Below are 14,772 nucleotides of genomic sequence, written 5' to 3' on the forward strand. Positions count from 1 at the left end.
TTACCTTGCAGCTGGGATAGCATGAGGGCAGACGCACGTATACTTGTCACAGCTCCCTGGGTGAGCGGTAGCTGATGAAATCAGGGTAACTGGGGCACTTTGGTTCTGTGATGTGCCATTGTAGGCAGTGAAATAACTTTTATGACCTTCGTATTTTATCATATACTCTGGCTATTTTTATTCATGAAAGGGTAATCAACAAGCTTGGTTTTTAGTGGCTCTTCATAACTTTTTGTAATGGTACTTCCAGGTCATTGCCTCCAATTCTCAACCTACTAAAGTATGCACATTGGTAATCATCCATAGCAGGAGGAGAAGACCACAGAGTAGTTCTGAGGCATATACATTTTCTCTCACATCTTTCCCAGGCATCTGGTAGAGGGAGTTGTATAGTCCATACAGGCTGTATGCAGAGGGAAGTGGCATTTAGAGCAGTATGTTTTGGAAAGGTGATGATCACTGTTGCTGTAGGAGGAGGGGTAACTTCTATAACGTGGCACAGAGAAGGTCTGTTGTCAAAGCAGTGCGAAAGATGGCTTGATCTCAGCTGGTTCTGTGGCTGCCTGATCCTGAGGGTTGGAGGTGTCACAAATGAGTAATTTAGTCTGCTTAAAGAATCACTGACAAAGATATCAGAAAACGCATGATTTTAATAGAAATTTGTAAAAAGCATGACTTAACAGAATTCGATGGCAAGGTCCACTCTATTACTTATCCAACATGGAAAAGGCATACAAAGGGAAACCAAATTACAATTAGATTGGAATGATTTACTTGCAGACCAAATCAGTTCAATGTGGCACAGAAACTAGGGGAGACCCTCCCGTTGAGTCATGAGGTTCAGAGTGGACCGAAATCCACCCCTAGTCCCAGACTTGGTCAACGGTTTATGACTAAGGTTAGGTAAGGAAAGTTATGAGTCATGAGGTTCAGAGTGGACCCCCTTGCTTTCTAAAGAAAAGGAGAGGAGTCTAGGTGCGAATGAATCCACTCCTAGTCCCAGACTTGGTCAACAGTTTAAGACTAAAGGGATAGGGTATCAGGGATTCTGGTGTAGTGATATATTTTGTGCTTGGTGTAACTTTAAGATGGCAATTTATCTAATACAAAATAGCAGCAATCAAATTCACTAACTTATTCGTGACAGGAGGTTCCCTACTGCTGAAAGAGCCAGCCAGAACAGCTCTGAGTTTTGGGGCATTGGAACTTGTAGGATACCTGGAAGCATTTGGAAGGGTTTAGGAGAAAGCTCTTGTCACCTCACCGCTAAGTGCAGATGATAACAATTTAAATACAGAGGTAGATCTAAATGTGCCACTGACCTGGAATGATAGGCCCTGTTGTGCTAGAGGTGATTTGTCAGAACAACAGAGTGTCTCAGTGGCATGAGATACATACTTGAGCGCCACAGAAGCAGGACCATTAATGGAAAGCCTTCAGAGATCACCTGGGGTCCTTATCTCCCAGGGTCCCTGTGTAGTCAGTGGAGAGAGAGGTTTGGCACAAGCAGAAGACTAAAGTGGCTGTTCTGCATGCCCTGGAGGACATCACTCTCTTGACTGACTATAAAATGAGTTCAGGATGCAGAGCCTTCCTAAATTAAATTTAGCTTTTGTGAATCCCCTGTTAATGCTGTGAGTTCCTGAGAACCTAGGCTTCTTTAGTAATTTCCGTGTGTCTTTCAGGGGTTGGAATGGGCATGACTGCTCCTGTCTCCATCACTGCTTTAAAAAAAATGCTGAAGATGGCTCCTTACAGCAGAAAGTGAAGGTTTCTCTGTGGATCCCGAGCCAGTTTCAAGACAACCCTCCTTGTCCCAGCGATGAAAGCATTAAGATTGAAGAGAGACAGGGGATGACCATTTATTCCACGTAAGGAATGCATCCTGGGATTTCCCGTCCCAACTGCTTGAGGTCTCTAGTGTGCTCTGAAGAGCAGTGTTGGTTTTACCAGCTGACTTGCTGGGCAAGGGGTGCATGTGGTAGAAGGAGATGGAGGGGTCTTTCTAGACTGAAGACAAGTGTTTTATGGCATTTCTAATCATTGGTCATGCTGCACCCGTTTGGAGTATGGCTTTTTTTTTTAAAACAAGTGCAGAGGTTAGCCCTGAAAGCCTTTTTGTTTCACCTGCGGAGGTGAAGAGCAGGGGAGGGTGGAGATGAAAGTACTGAGTCATTCCTAATCTCTGAAAACTATTGTTTTCCCCACTTACTGGGATCAAGGCGGTTCTTAGTAATCAAGAATGTCCTTTGGTGTGGTTTGCATCAAACTACAGGCATCAGCTGAAACCTCATTTAGATGGACTCATGCCAGAGTCCATCACAGAAACAAGCAGCCGTTGCATTTGCTTCAAATCACCTTTGAATGTCTTTGGCTGTTGACTGACAAGCTAGACTCAAACTAGCATCACAATAGCAATAAACTCTTCACCCTGTTTTTAACCCCTTGGGTGTTCCCCTGCCTCCTTGCTTAAACTGTTTTGGCTGACTCTGAACTGCCTGTCTCCTCCCTGCCTGTGACTGCTGCCTGGCCTTAGCTGCAGGCGTGGGCCACTTCTGCAAGAGCAAGCTGTTTTGTCTCAAACCTTGGCCCTGAGGCAGGATGGTGAGGTGGAAGCTAATGTGGAAACAGTTCCTGTTGGTGGGAGGTCAACATAAAACAGACCAATTCCAGCCCACCCTTTTTAAATAGCGTTGTGGGCTGTAATTGCTAACATCTCTGTTCCCCCCCGCCCTGTTCCTTGGGCTAGCTAAAGTTTGGCTTCCATTCATGATCTGACTTCCAGCAGATGGTTGTTCACACCACAGTGAACATGACTGTTGACAGCATTGGTGTAAGGACTGCGGGCTGAGCGGACTTGGAGATAACCTTGTGCTCTAGGAAGCTGTTGCTCTGATATGGCGTTGATTCAAAGGGCAGGGCCGTTCTGCTGACTGATATACGTGAGTCTCTGGGGTCTGCCGACGGCTGACCGCACCCTGGCTGTGTAACCCTTGAGACTAAACCTATCACGGGCAAAGTGTGCTGGTTCACAAGAGCAGTGCCTGCACAAGTGCATGTTGGTGGGACATGGATCAAAATGTGTGTCTAAATATACAGTGGCTGTATATTGTTCTTCCTGTCTGTGCTCTGCCAGGACTGCTCAGCACCTCTCTGTGTTTGGTGTCCTTGCAGGCAGTTTGGTGGCTATGCCAAAGAGGTGGATTACGTGAACTATGCTGCCAAGCTGAAGTCTGCTCTGGGGAGTGAAGCTGCGTACTGCAAGGATTTCTACTTCTGCAATGGTTACGACCCCCCTATGAAGCCTTATGGGCGACGCAATGAGGTCTGGTTTGTGAAAGAGTGAGCATCTGGCTGCCAGTGGTGCTGGCTTGCACTGATAACCTCCCCACACTATGTTCCCGTCCTCTTCAAAATAAAATAATTTGGCAGACACAGAAGATCATCCTTTACTCCCTCCACTCCTATGCCTTGGTCTTTTATGGACCAACCATTTTAGAAGAACACTGCAGAGGCACCTGACGATCCTGCTCCTTTGTTCTGGACCAAGTCCTCAACCACACGGACTCTCATGACCTCTCGGTGACTTGCTTTTATCTCCCTCATGCTCCTAGAGTTCAATGCTGAGACAGCCAAAAGTACTTAATTAGCAAGACGGGTGCCTGACAGGAGTCACGTCCAAGTGCTGGCAGACTTAGACTCACCTGAGCACACAGGGACTTCTTTATCTTCTTGAGCTTACTGCAGCTGTAAAATGCTGCTTTTATCTGTGCCGTTCCAAAAGCAGTTTAAAGGGCATCGGCATTGCTACCAACGCAGTGCAGTGAAAATAAGCACCCTTTACCTTGTCTCATAGTGTGCAGGAGAGCAATGCTTCTGTTATCTGACAGAGAAATGTTGTTTAGAGGAAGATCCAGGTTTCTGTTTGCACCTGCCCTTCTGTTTGAGGGGAGACATTTTGGGGTGTGTTATGTCCTGATCTCAGAGAGCAGCTGGACAATGTGACATGGAGACTCCAGAATAATTTCCTCACCTTTCTGTTACCTGTGTGTAACATTTCTTTAAAAATAGCCTACACAAGGGCCAAAGTTGAAATATGTATGGTAATCTAATTGAACTAGAAAAATACAGGCTGCAAAAAGAGCAGGTCCCTATTACTTGTGATCCGAGGGTGCATTTGAAGAATAGTGAGAAGCTAGTGGAATTACTGTGGGTGCAGATCTTCAAAAAGCCTCTCTTCATAAATGTTAGTTTCTAAAGGGGTACGCAGAGCAGCTGTCTCTAAAGGAGGAGGAAACCCTGGCTGTTCTTGAAAACACCATTTACATCAAATAACGGGTAGCCTTTCAGAAGCTTCAAATACAATAGTAAGGGTGGGTTTTGTTTTAGGAAGACCAGCAGTGTTGAACTGCTAGGCATCAAACCAGCATTTTAGCTGTCGGCTCTGCCAGGGAAGCAGCAGGATGCCTGTGGTGGGGACATGCTCATGCACCATGCTACTGTGGGTGCCTATATAATTCATTACCTCCTCTAAAAGGGGTGTGCTTCTCTGATGCTAAAGCGCCTCAAAGTTCAGGAGCTTTCCAAAAGCCATTTTCCCCCTGGAGCTGAAAGAGAGATTTGTCAGATGGCATCCCAGGTTCTGGCTGGTCGAGCTGTTTGACATACGCCTGCTTTCCAAGAACAAACCTCAGCAGCAGCAGGAGAAAACCTGAGGTTCTGATGTGCTTTCCTTTTCTTTCTTGCTGAGCCATAGAAGAACTTTGCTGTGGACCTCATGAGAGTCACCCATGTGGAAGAGCAGCTAGTCAGGATGGGTAAAAAGAGCGGATATCATTTAATTAAAAAAAACAAACAAACAAGGAAAGAGCTATTGGCTGCAGTTAGTGATTGCAGTGCATTGGAGGAGGAATCAAAAGGGAAATCAAGGCAGACAAAGAGTTAGGCTTTTTGAAGGAGTTTTTTAAGGAGCAAAGGCCCTTTCAAGGCTGCCCCTGAATTCATGTCCCAGATTATTTTTACCTGTGTGGGTGAGGGATGGAGGGGCAGAGTGCTGGCAGTTTATGCATTCACAAGTTTATTTTGGAAATTGTGTATTGACTGTGGATACAGTCCTTTCTTGCTACCGGTGATGAATGTCCTGCAATGATCAAAATCCTGAAGTTTCTCACAATTTCTCCTGTGAAATCTCAGATGTTAGGCAGATCAATAATAAACCTGGTATGAACACCACTGCACATCTCAGCAGCATGTTTTGGGTTTTTTTTCCTAACATGCCTGCACTCTTTCTGAATGGAGAGCAAGAGCTTCTCACCCAATAGTGAGAGTAATTGTGTCTGTAGCTCTGCCTGTGCAGCCCTGCTACTGGCCTTTGCATGCAGTAGGCAGGGCACAGTTTCATAAAGCACTAACTGATATCAAAAGCTTATGCAAACAGAATTGCCTTTTCTGTACAAGCAAAGATGCCTGTGTTCTGTCTGCATTCTCTAGAGTTTTTGAATAAATAAATAAAAAAAATAATATTGTGATTTACAGTTTTTGTGCTGATCATTGACTTTGTGGGCTCAGTGGGAGTTGTTGATTTGAAACACTTTAGGTTGCCAGTTTATCTTTCTGTTTGGGATACTGATCATGTTGGAGCATCTATAAATAGTCATAATGCTTTTTCTGATAAATTGTTATTTTAGGTATCCTGCTGTGGCCCTGCATTATCTGACTGTGTGAGACGGGAGCTTGATGGAGTAATCTCCTTCTTTGTTGGTTCCAGCCCCTGAGAGGCTTTGACTGATGTATTTGTTTTAATGTAGAAACTACAGGGTCTGCTCACCTGAGGAAAATTTTGTGTTCACTTGTGTGTGTTCCTGTGGCTGGGCTTCACGGACAGTATTCAGGCAGATATTCATGACTGATTTTCAACATGACCTACTATCCAGAAATGTTAGACATATTGTCACATTGAGGTCCATCTAACTCAGGGCCCTGCTGCCAGTGATGGACAGTAGTGGACACTTGAAACAGATTACAGGATCACTGCAAGTGTGGGCTGATATCTCCTCTAAATATTCCCCCGTCTTTAATACAGTATGGCTCAGGGATATTTGTTGTTGTGCTTGGTAGACCCTGGTAGACTTTATCCCATGCATTTGTCCAGTTGCTTTTTAGACTGGGTAAGCTTACTATCCATGGCATCCTTTTGGCCTGTGGCAAGGAGTTCCTTGTGTGTGGAAGAGCAGAAATCTTTGGCTGAAGGTTTCCAGCAGGTTGTTTCTCTGCTCTGTAGGCAGCTGGGTCGGACAGCTTTTTGATACGCCTTCGACATCATGGGTGCATGTTTGTTTGGACAGCCAGACTCACTGTTGACATTAGAGGGTTTGCAGCAACCGCTTTGTGCTGGGGCCAGGCGTCAGAGGTGCACCTTGGATTTTGACCCGAGGCCAGCATGGTCACAGCGGCTTGGTTACACACAATTGACTCTGAACTGATGTTAAAAAAAAAAAAAGGGCCTTTTCTCTGGCCCCTCCAGTATTTGTTCTCCAAGGGATAATAGTGCAGCAGATTGCCTGGATATCTCCACTTCTCTTCTATGCCTGTGCAGTGCCTTTCTCTGTCTCAAGCAAATGCTGAAATGGGGACATTTTGGTGCTTTTCTGCTGTTCAACAGGGAGTCATGACACTAACTCTTGTGTGTGGATTTAAGACAACAGTGCAAGGGAAACTGGAAGGCGGACGTTTCTTCTTGCTTAGGCACCTTGGCACTGTCAGCAGCTGCCTTGGGTTGCGGGGATGCGGTGGGTGTGCGCAGCGAAGGCTGCGTGGCTGCCTGGGGCCCTCTCCCATCGCCTCGCTCGATGGTGCAGAGGAGCATCTCCCAGTGCGACCCAAAGCAGCGGTGTGATGGTGATAGGGCCGGCTGCAGGAAGGGCCACATTTAAACGGAGCCAAATTCAAAAGCGTAATCTTGATGGGAATTATACGTATGCCACGTAGATTTAGCTGTGCTGGATATACTGGCTTTCTAAGCTACCCCACTTTTTAGTAACATCATCTGTGAGAGTTTTCCTGCTGGCCTCATTTGTCACAAACCATATATATTTATATATATGTACATATGTATGTGTCTAAATATTTGTATATGTATGCATTCATGTATAAGTACATGTACATCTATATATAGTGTACATGTAGGTGCCTCCAGACCCCCTGCTTTGATCTCTTGGTTGGCTTCTGCCATCACTGAATAACTTGCTAATGCAAACACAGCCACAGGGTGAACATTTGCAGGCTGAGGTTTTAAGTCTGCTGGAATGAGAGCTTTGTTAGCTTCGAAAAGAAGTAATTGCTTTTGTAGACACATGCCTAAATATATCTAACACTGCATTAAGAAGATGACAGCCTTTATAAAAGAGCTAAATGGTTAAGTTGTCCATATAAATCTGGCCAGTTTTATAATACTCTAGTCACTTTGAGGGGATGGGTGATTTATGGTGAACGGGGAAGTAACATCATTATTTCCCCATTTTCATCAATCACTGTGGCAAAGGGTATGTGAGCAGCTATTGTGCTTGTGGTAGCAAATTTTCAGCTTTGCAAGGCTGCCTGAAAGGCAATGGGACAGGGGAAGGAGATGGTAGCTCCTAGCTCACATTGTCCCTCCTGCTGTAATTATAACAATACCTCTTTTACAATAGCACTCTGAGCAGTGGCTCTGTTTCTTCTGTGACAGCATTTCAGCCACACTGAGCTAAAAAAGAAATGCATCTCTTTTAACAGGACCATAAGTAGCTTTGGATGTATAACACCTCTATAAAACTGCTTGGCAACATGATTTATTGGAGCAGGATCAGTGGTAAAAGTGACTTCTCTGACAGTAATGGATGAAACACTTCCAGTGTAGCTACTCTGTCTCTGCTTGGTGCCTGTGCCAACAGCAGGCTGTTTTTTGTCAGCTCATTCATAATCTCTGCTTTGCTCTCAGCAGAATCTGTTGTGCAAGACAGGCTTCAGCCATGGCAGATGCTTTTTTCCTAGTCCTCTGAGGCAGCTGCTGCAGAAGATGGGTCAGTGCAAATGCTGCTTGATTCTTAAGGTGCTGTTTGTCTAACTCCACATCCAGAGCCCATGCCTAGGTGAGAGTTGGGTGCATGCTGCTCCCCTACCCCTCACTGCTGCTCGCCCCCCAGTTTCCGTGAGGAGAAACTTGAGTGAAAGGGGTGGAAGGAACTCCACTGTTCTTAGACTGAGTGTGGGGTCTGGCTGACCCCAGCAGCCCAAGATCCTGGGGCAGCCTCAGACGTATCTTCTGTGTAATCCAGTGGAGAAGACCTGAAATTTAGGTGCAGATTTTTCAAAAGTACAAATGGAAGTCAAACATCCCAGAAAGAAAATCCTGAAAGATACCACTGGTATTTACTTCTTCAATGTCTTTGAGGTTCTGGATTCTCATGCATATGGATCAACTCACTGCCATGTACCAAGCACAGGATCAGGCCAGTGCCTCCTGTTTTACATCCCTTGCAGCCCAGCCTGCCATGTGGCCTTACAAGTGCCATGGCCCTTCTCCTCTGGGATCCCATGAGCTGATGCAGCTGGACGTCGTAAGCTGTGAGCCTCTCACCAACCTCGCTTGCTTTGTTTGACCGAGAAGCAGCAGAGCTCCTCTGGAGCTGTGAGGCCATTGAGAGAGAGGCAGCCAGTGCAGGAAAGCAGTTCCTCAGCCGTGCGCTGCAGCTCCATGACCTGCGTCATGGTGTCACTTGGGTCACTCGGGTGTCAGCGTGGCATTGGGTGTGCAGTGTGATGCTGGCAGTGTGACCTGACACTGGGGCTCCCTATGGTGGGACAGCAGAGCTCACGCCTGTGCTATGTGGGCAGCTGCACCACCGTGCCTGTGCCCTGCCCATGGGAGCTAAGTGGGTTTGGGTCTAAGTGAGGTGTTGGGGAAGTGTCGTCTTCAGCACATACTTCTGTATCCCAAGAGAAAACAGAGAAGCATTGCCATGGCAACTATTCTCCCTTGAGTATTTTTCCAGAGCTTTCCAAACTAATCCATTTTTTTAATATCCCTAGTGTTTAATTTAAGGCCTTTTCTAATTGGAGTCCAAAGAAACATTGAAGTGTCTTCTGCTATTAGACAAAAAGTTCAGTCACTTTCCCACATGACTGAAGTACAAGATCAACAGAATTGTATGTTGATGTGAGTAGGAAAGGAGATGACCTGAAATTTGAAATGCATCATACTCAGAAAAATGAAACAAATGAAATCTTTGACCCAAAGGAAAGCATTGAAATAAAAGGTAGCGTGTAGCATGACAATCTTGGGCACACTTTCTTGCTGGCAGATCTTTCTAACCATTTAATCACTGATTGCAGAGTTTCTCAATCCTCTTTATGACTCAGCTTTGCAAAGGAACATCTTTCCAAATCAACATATGCTGGCTCATTGAAATCCCTTTCATGAGCTGTAGTATTATTTAGCCAGGGTACCTCGAAGGGGATGGTTACTGCAGTGGTATTTATTTGAGGTAATTAAGCTCATGTAAAGCCATTTCTCTCATTCTCCAATGCCTTGCTTCCACCTGCACACTGGTACCCATGCTTGGGACACCAAAGCTGGAGGGGGAGGAAAAATCCTCTGGAGATGTAGGAGGGAGGAGACGGCTGATGCCCTGGTTGTGTGGTGTCAGGGGAGGGTGGTGTGAAGGTGGGTTGGTTGGACATAGAGCCTTAGGTGCCCCCTACTCATGTGCCGGCCCTTTGCCTTGGTAGATGTTGGTGGGAAGGGGAGACAGCCCTTCTGATAAGGGTTTATGCTGTGATGGCTGCAGCACAGTTAAACATAGAAGAGGAACCGGAGATGCCTCCCAGCTTCCCCAGCCCTGCCTTGAGTCTCCTCCATACACCAGGGCCCAGAGAGCAAAGATCTCCCTCGAAATCCCCAGCACGGCTCTGCTCTCGCTGTTTCGCCATCTGCTTTGCGCAAAGCTTTGGTGTACGCCTTTGTGGAGAGCGATGCTCTTTCTCTGAGGACATCCTTGGCACTGCTTCCCGGGAGGGGCTAAATCCTGAGCCACAAGAGCAGCTGAGACTGCTCTGAGCACCCCTTCCTGCCCCAGGGAGGGGGAAAACAGAAACGCCGATTTTATGAGATACTGAGTCTTGAGAACCTGGCCTAAAACACACTCCAGTTGGGAACCTGTCCAGCCGATTTCAAAACTATGAAAGCAGTCCTGCAGGTTTTGGAGTGCTTGCTTGATGTGAATGGGAAAACAGGGTTTGGAGCAAACAGAGCTGGCAAAACCAGGGATGGTTTCAGGCACACACACTGGGTGCCCAGGGGTGGTTTTCTCCTCCCAGGTGTGTTTGTTGGTCTGACTGTGTGTTGACCTCTACATAGCTTCACGCCTCACCTCTCCCATCTCCCTGGGCACTTACCCTGAAGGTAAGCAGTGCCTTGTTCCCCCTTCGCTCCTCAGATGCACGCTGCAGGCAAGGGATGGTGTCAGCTTTTTAATGGTTGCACAGAAGATCTCTCTGGATGCAGGAATGAAGCTCAGATCTTGAACCAGTGCTGTCGTTTGGCTGAAAACAGCTCTCCACAGAGATGGTTTGTTAACAGGAGGCAGGAGTTCATTTATTTTTACACTGCAATGGTGCTATTTCTGAACACAAGAGAAAAACGCAAGTTTTTCTGTAGCGTATGATTTCGGTTTTGGCTTTTAAAAATTTGTTTATTTTGAACGGAGGCCCAGAATGCACAGAATGTAGCAAAAATTGCATAAAAATACACCATATGGACAGGGATTTTTGTTTCACCTTTTAAGTTACTCCCACTCCTGATGCTAAGGCAGTAGCATTTGAGAAGGCTCTGGATATTTTCCCTTTCCCTGGAAAGAAATATGTGAAAATAACAATCCTGAAGAAACCCTGGAGGTAGCTGCTTCCAGATAACTCTACTGAAAGCCTCAAGATATGACCAGGCACACCAGGGAGATGAGGATACTGTCCTGGGAACTGCCACTCAGCCGGAGAGTTTCCCGATGAGTGCAGCTCCCTGTCCTGGGAGACACAGAAAGGGGATGAATGGGAGCTCCCCAGACAGTCCTGATGCAAAGATAAACACAATTGTTTTAAAAAATGTTTGATCCCATAATCCATGAATCCATTTATCATAAATAACCATTGCACAGCCCACTGTCATGACAAACTCTTCTGGAAAAAATCCAGCTCCAGAATTACGACAAGCTAAAAATGATGTCTATTCCCATGGGTATAGACAGAGAGCTGCTACTCAGCAACAAATGTACCACCAAGTGCCATAAAAATAGCCCCTTTAGAATTATTCAGTGTTTGGGACTTGTCATTTCATAGGGTTAAAAATGGATCCATTTTGTCACAAAATATGCATAATATGTATTCACAGCTTTATAAATAGCATTTATAAAATTATGTGTATAATTTTATCATAAATTGATCCTGAGCAAACAGACAAAACAATCAACAAGAACTTAGCACACAAGTTTTGTTCTGAGAAGAAATCTTCGTTGCTGGTAACAACTTAGATAGCTGTAAGACTTTTGCCTTAGAAATGCAAATGTCAAAAGAGATCTTTTCCTCTCTTCCTCGCTTCCTTTCTTTCTTTAAGATAACTTTAGGGAAAAAAGTTGAAATTGCTACCATCATGGCAAATGTGATGACCATAAGCCAAAGAAGCAGCCCGGGCCAGAGTTGTCACCCCAGACAAATTAATTCCACAGCTTTAGCTATTCTGTAGGAGAGAGATTTCCAAATGCAGGGCTTTATATCACTTGGGGTCCCAGCTTTTGCAAGTGGAGTCACAAATGTGATGGAAATTCAGCTACTGAAATGGTTCTCTGAGCCAGAACTGGGGTCAGTAGCTGGGACATAACTTGAGTTGGCTCTTAAAGGAGCATTTGAGGACCGTGCTCTTTGGTTTCCTCTCTTGTTGTTCTGCTTCCTTTCATCTGACTTGCAGTACTGACGCAAGGGGACAAAGCATTCATACTGGTGGGTGGAGAAGATGAGGTCTCATTGGAGGCTCCTGGGCATCTTTCCTTTCCCATTTACTGGCTCTGGTGGAAGGGAGCAGATACAAATATGAAGGCTTTACTGCTGCTCTGCACCAGGCTTTCCTCTCTGCCCTCTCCCCTCTGGAGCCTGGCTGCAGGCTGAGGGTCCTTCTCATCTCTAAAGGTGCTCTGTCACATCCCCTATTTCCCAAAGCCCTAGGGAAGGGTAGGAACCAGGGTTGGGGAAGGAAGTACCCAGGGAAAAAATATTACAACACTGGAGCGATAATGCAGCAGAACCCAATGTGAGGCCTTATAGGAGAGGACGATGATTTTGTTTGAAAACAGAACTGGTTTCATTCGTGTCTCAGAGCTGTGTTTGTGTTTGTAGAGTCTCAGGGTATAGTGCGTGAGCAGACATGGTCATCCTGTCCTGACCAGAGGGGACGAGGCAGTTTAAAAGTGAGATTCAGCAACAGAGAGGAGAATAAAATGGGCTTCCCAGAATGGTGCAACAGCACAAGACAGCAACTTCTCCAAAACTCTGTGATTGTTTAAATTGTAATGCTTTTCCTTAGACATCAGGATTAAAAAAGGTTTTTTAATGAAATATGACATTTTTATTTGAAAAAAAGTCTTAGAACAGTACATTGAAAAAAAAAGTTTTTCTGTTTTTCATATGATTTCAGAAAAACCAATAAATATTTTCTAGGGAAAATTACATCCCTCTTACAATTTTACTGAAATTACCAAATGATTTCCAGGACAACTTCCCAATAGCACTAGGATTCACCTTTCTGCCTCTTGTGGGGTCAGGGAGATCTTGATCAGAGAAATCAAGGGATAGACAGAAATGTCAGAACTGCGCTTTGATGTTTTCCCACCTCTTGCTAAAGCAAGAAACACTGCCTGTTAATGTGATAAAAAGGAGTGAGGCTAGCAGGGGATTTATGCCCTCCTGGAGACATGGTGTGCTAGCTCTGCTCCAAGTTCTCTCATGCTATTTCCATGGCAACTCCATATAATGATAACTCCCACTGATTTTCTTCTTTTATCTGTTATTTTGGTCCCAGATAGTGATGGAGCTGAGGCATACATTTCTTTCACACCATTTGATGCCTATCAACAATGAAAGTAAATAATGTCCTCATTCTTCCGACCTTTAGGAAGTGCAGTTAGTTCACAGAGCTTTTAGGAATTCACCTGCAGAGCTGGACAGAGCTGAGACAGGAAAATCAGTGCTACAGATGCTGCAGAGGATGAATGCTCACTGTCAGCACAAGGTGACATGATTACATCCCACTCCAGCCTTTCTCCTCCCCTTGGCTGGGGTACCAGCTGGAGACCAAGTAGGAGGCCATGGTGCAATGGGAGGATGGATGATTTGGGTGCAGAGAGCTGCATCTCCGCTGTCCTGCCCGCCGAGGCAGGAGGTTGCTCTGCCTGACTGGGAGATAGTCCCATCCCCCCTGCTGTCTGTTCATGATTGCAGCTCTAGTCCAGCTCATGAGACAAGGGACAGGAGCTTCTTCCAGGCAGACTTGCAGCCAAAGAAACCCTCAACCAAGTGCCCCTAGCCCGTGACTTCCTCTTATGAAATCTTTGCAACAAGCTGCTGATGGCTGATTTTACATAGCAGAAGTGGCAGGCATGCAGCTCGTTCTGGGAAGCCTGTGCTTGCTTCATCTAGCTAATAGGACAGGACAGGACAAATCATCAGGGCTGGGCAGGAGACTTCACAGAGAGCCTCAAGTCCAGCTACCAGCGTGGGCTGCACTCAGCTTCTGTGCCTGGGCTGTGATTCAGTCAGTGCCAGGGAGGACAGGACAGTCCGAACACGGAGGCCTATCCCAAGCATCCCCTTACTTCATGCCGTGAGAGCATCCAGATGTTTTGGCTCTCCTGATTTCTTCCTACAGAGATTCCCATTTAAGCAAATGATCAATGCCAGCTGAAAGGGCATCCTCCTTCAGGAAGAGACCTTAAACCCCACTGACTTACATTTCATAGTAGTGCCCCTTCTGAGTAAGGTTGCTGCTCAGAAGAGCTGTCCTACTCTGTTTTGTCCTGTAAACCAGCTGTTGGTGAGAGCTTTGCTGGGTCTCAGGCTGTTGGAGAGGCTAATTATGCAAGAAGTTATTCAGTTCTCTGCATGCAGAGAGGTTTGCAAGGACGGGAGCATGTCAAGGATCAATGCCCCTCTGCTGTGGCAGTGGTCAGAGCAACTGCATGGAGTGGTGGGGAAGATGGCACTGCACCTGCAGGAACCAAGTCCCAAGTCACTTGGGATTTGTGTTGTCCACTACCCTGGAGGGGTGAGCCAAGACGGCACACAAAATCTCCCTGCCTGGCTCCCTACCAACCCGTTGGGTCCCTCTTCCTTACACCCTTACAAAGAGATCAGGACAGTTTCAGGTCTGAGATCTTTTGCTGCTTAGCTTCACCTCATCGATGCCCAATGACAGAGTCAATCCTAAGGAAGATGGAAAAGGAGCCAGAAATTCAGTGCTGTGGTTAACCCCTGCTCACAGGTTAGATAATGTACTTGCTGGCTGGGACTGGTGTCCATCACTGCCCGGGATGAGCCACCAGCTCAGCCATGGACTCAGGCTATGTGGGTGTGAGAGGTGTGTTTGCAGGAGCTGGTGTGGCTCAGCCTCTGGCTCCCCTGCAGTCACCTCTGAGTCAAACCAGGGGACTGCAGGTGCATGTGATTATCACAGAATGACAGAATCATTAAGGTTGG

General features: G+C 46.1%; 1 protein-coding gene across 1 annotated transcript in view; it reads left to right on the forward strand.

Moving 5' to 3' along the window:
* LOC104622839 (heme-binding protein 1-like) overlaps window positions 1-3,579 on the forward strand; it is a gene marked incomplete at its 5' end in the record, with an annotated part of 4,011 nt that extends 432 nt beyond the window's left edge. Inside the window, 3 exon segments of the mRNA XM_010289738.1 lie at window positions 1,686-1,732; window positions 1,735-1,871; window positions 3,175-3,579. Of these exon segments, the coding sequence (XP_010288040.1) occupies window positions 1,686-1,732; window positions 1,735-1,871; window positions 3,175-3,346 (356 nt within the window).
* Between the last annotated feature and the right edge of the window lie 11,193 nt (window positions 3,580-14,772).

The sequence above is a fragment of the Phaethon lepturus genome, unplaced genomic scaffold, assembly GCF_000687285.1.
Source record: "Phaethon lepturus isolate BGI_N335 unplaced genomic scaffold, ASM68728v1 scaffold44506, whole genome shotgun sequence".
In the NCBI taxonomy this organism is placed as follows: domain Eukaryota; kingdom Metazoa; phylum Chordata; class Aves; order Phaethontiformes; family Phaethontidae; genus Phaethon; species Phaethon lepturus.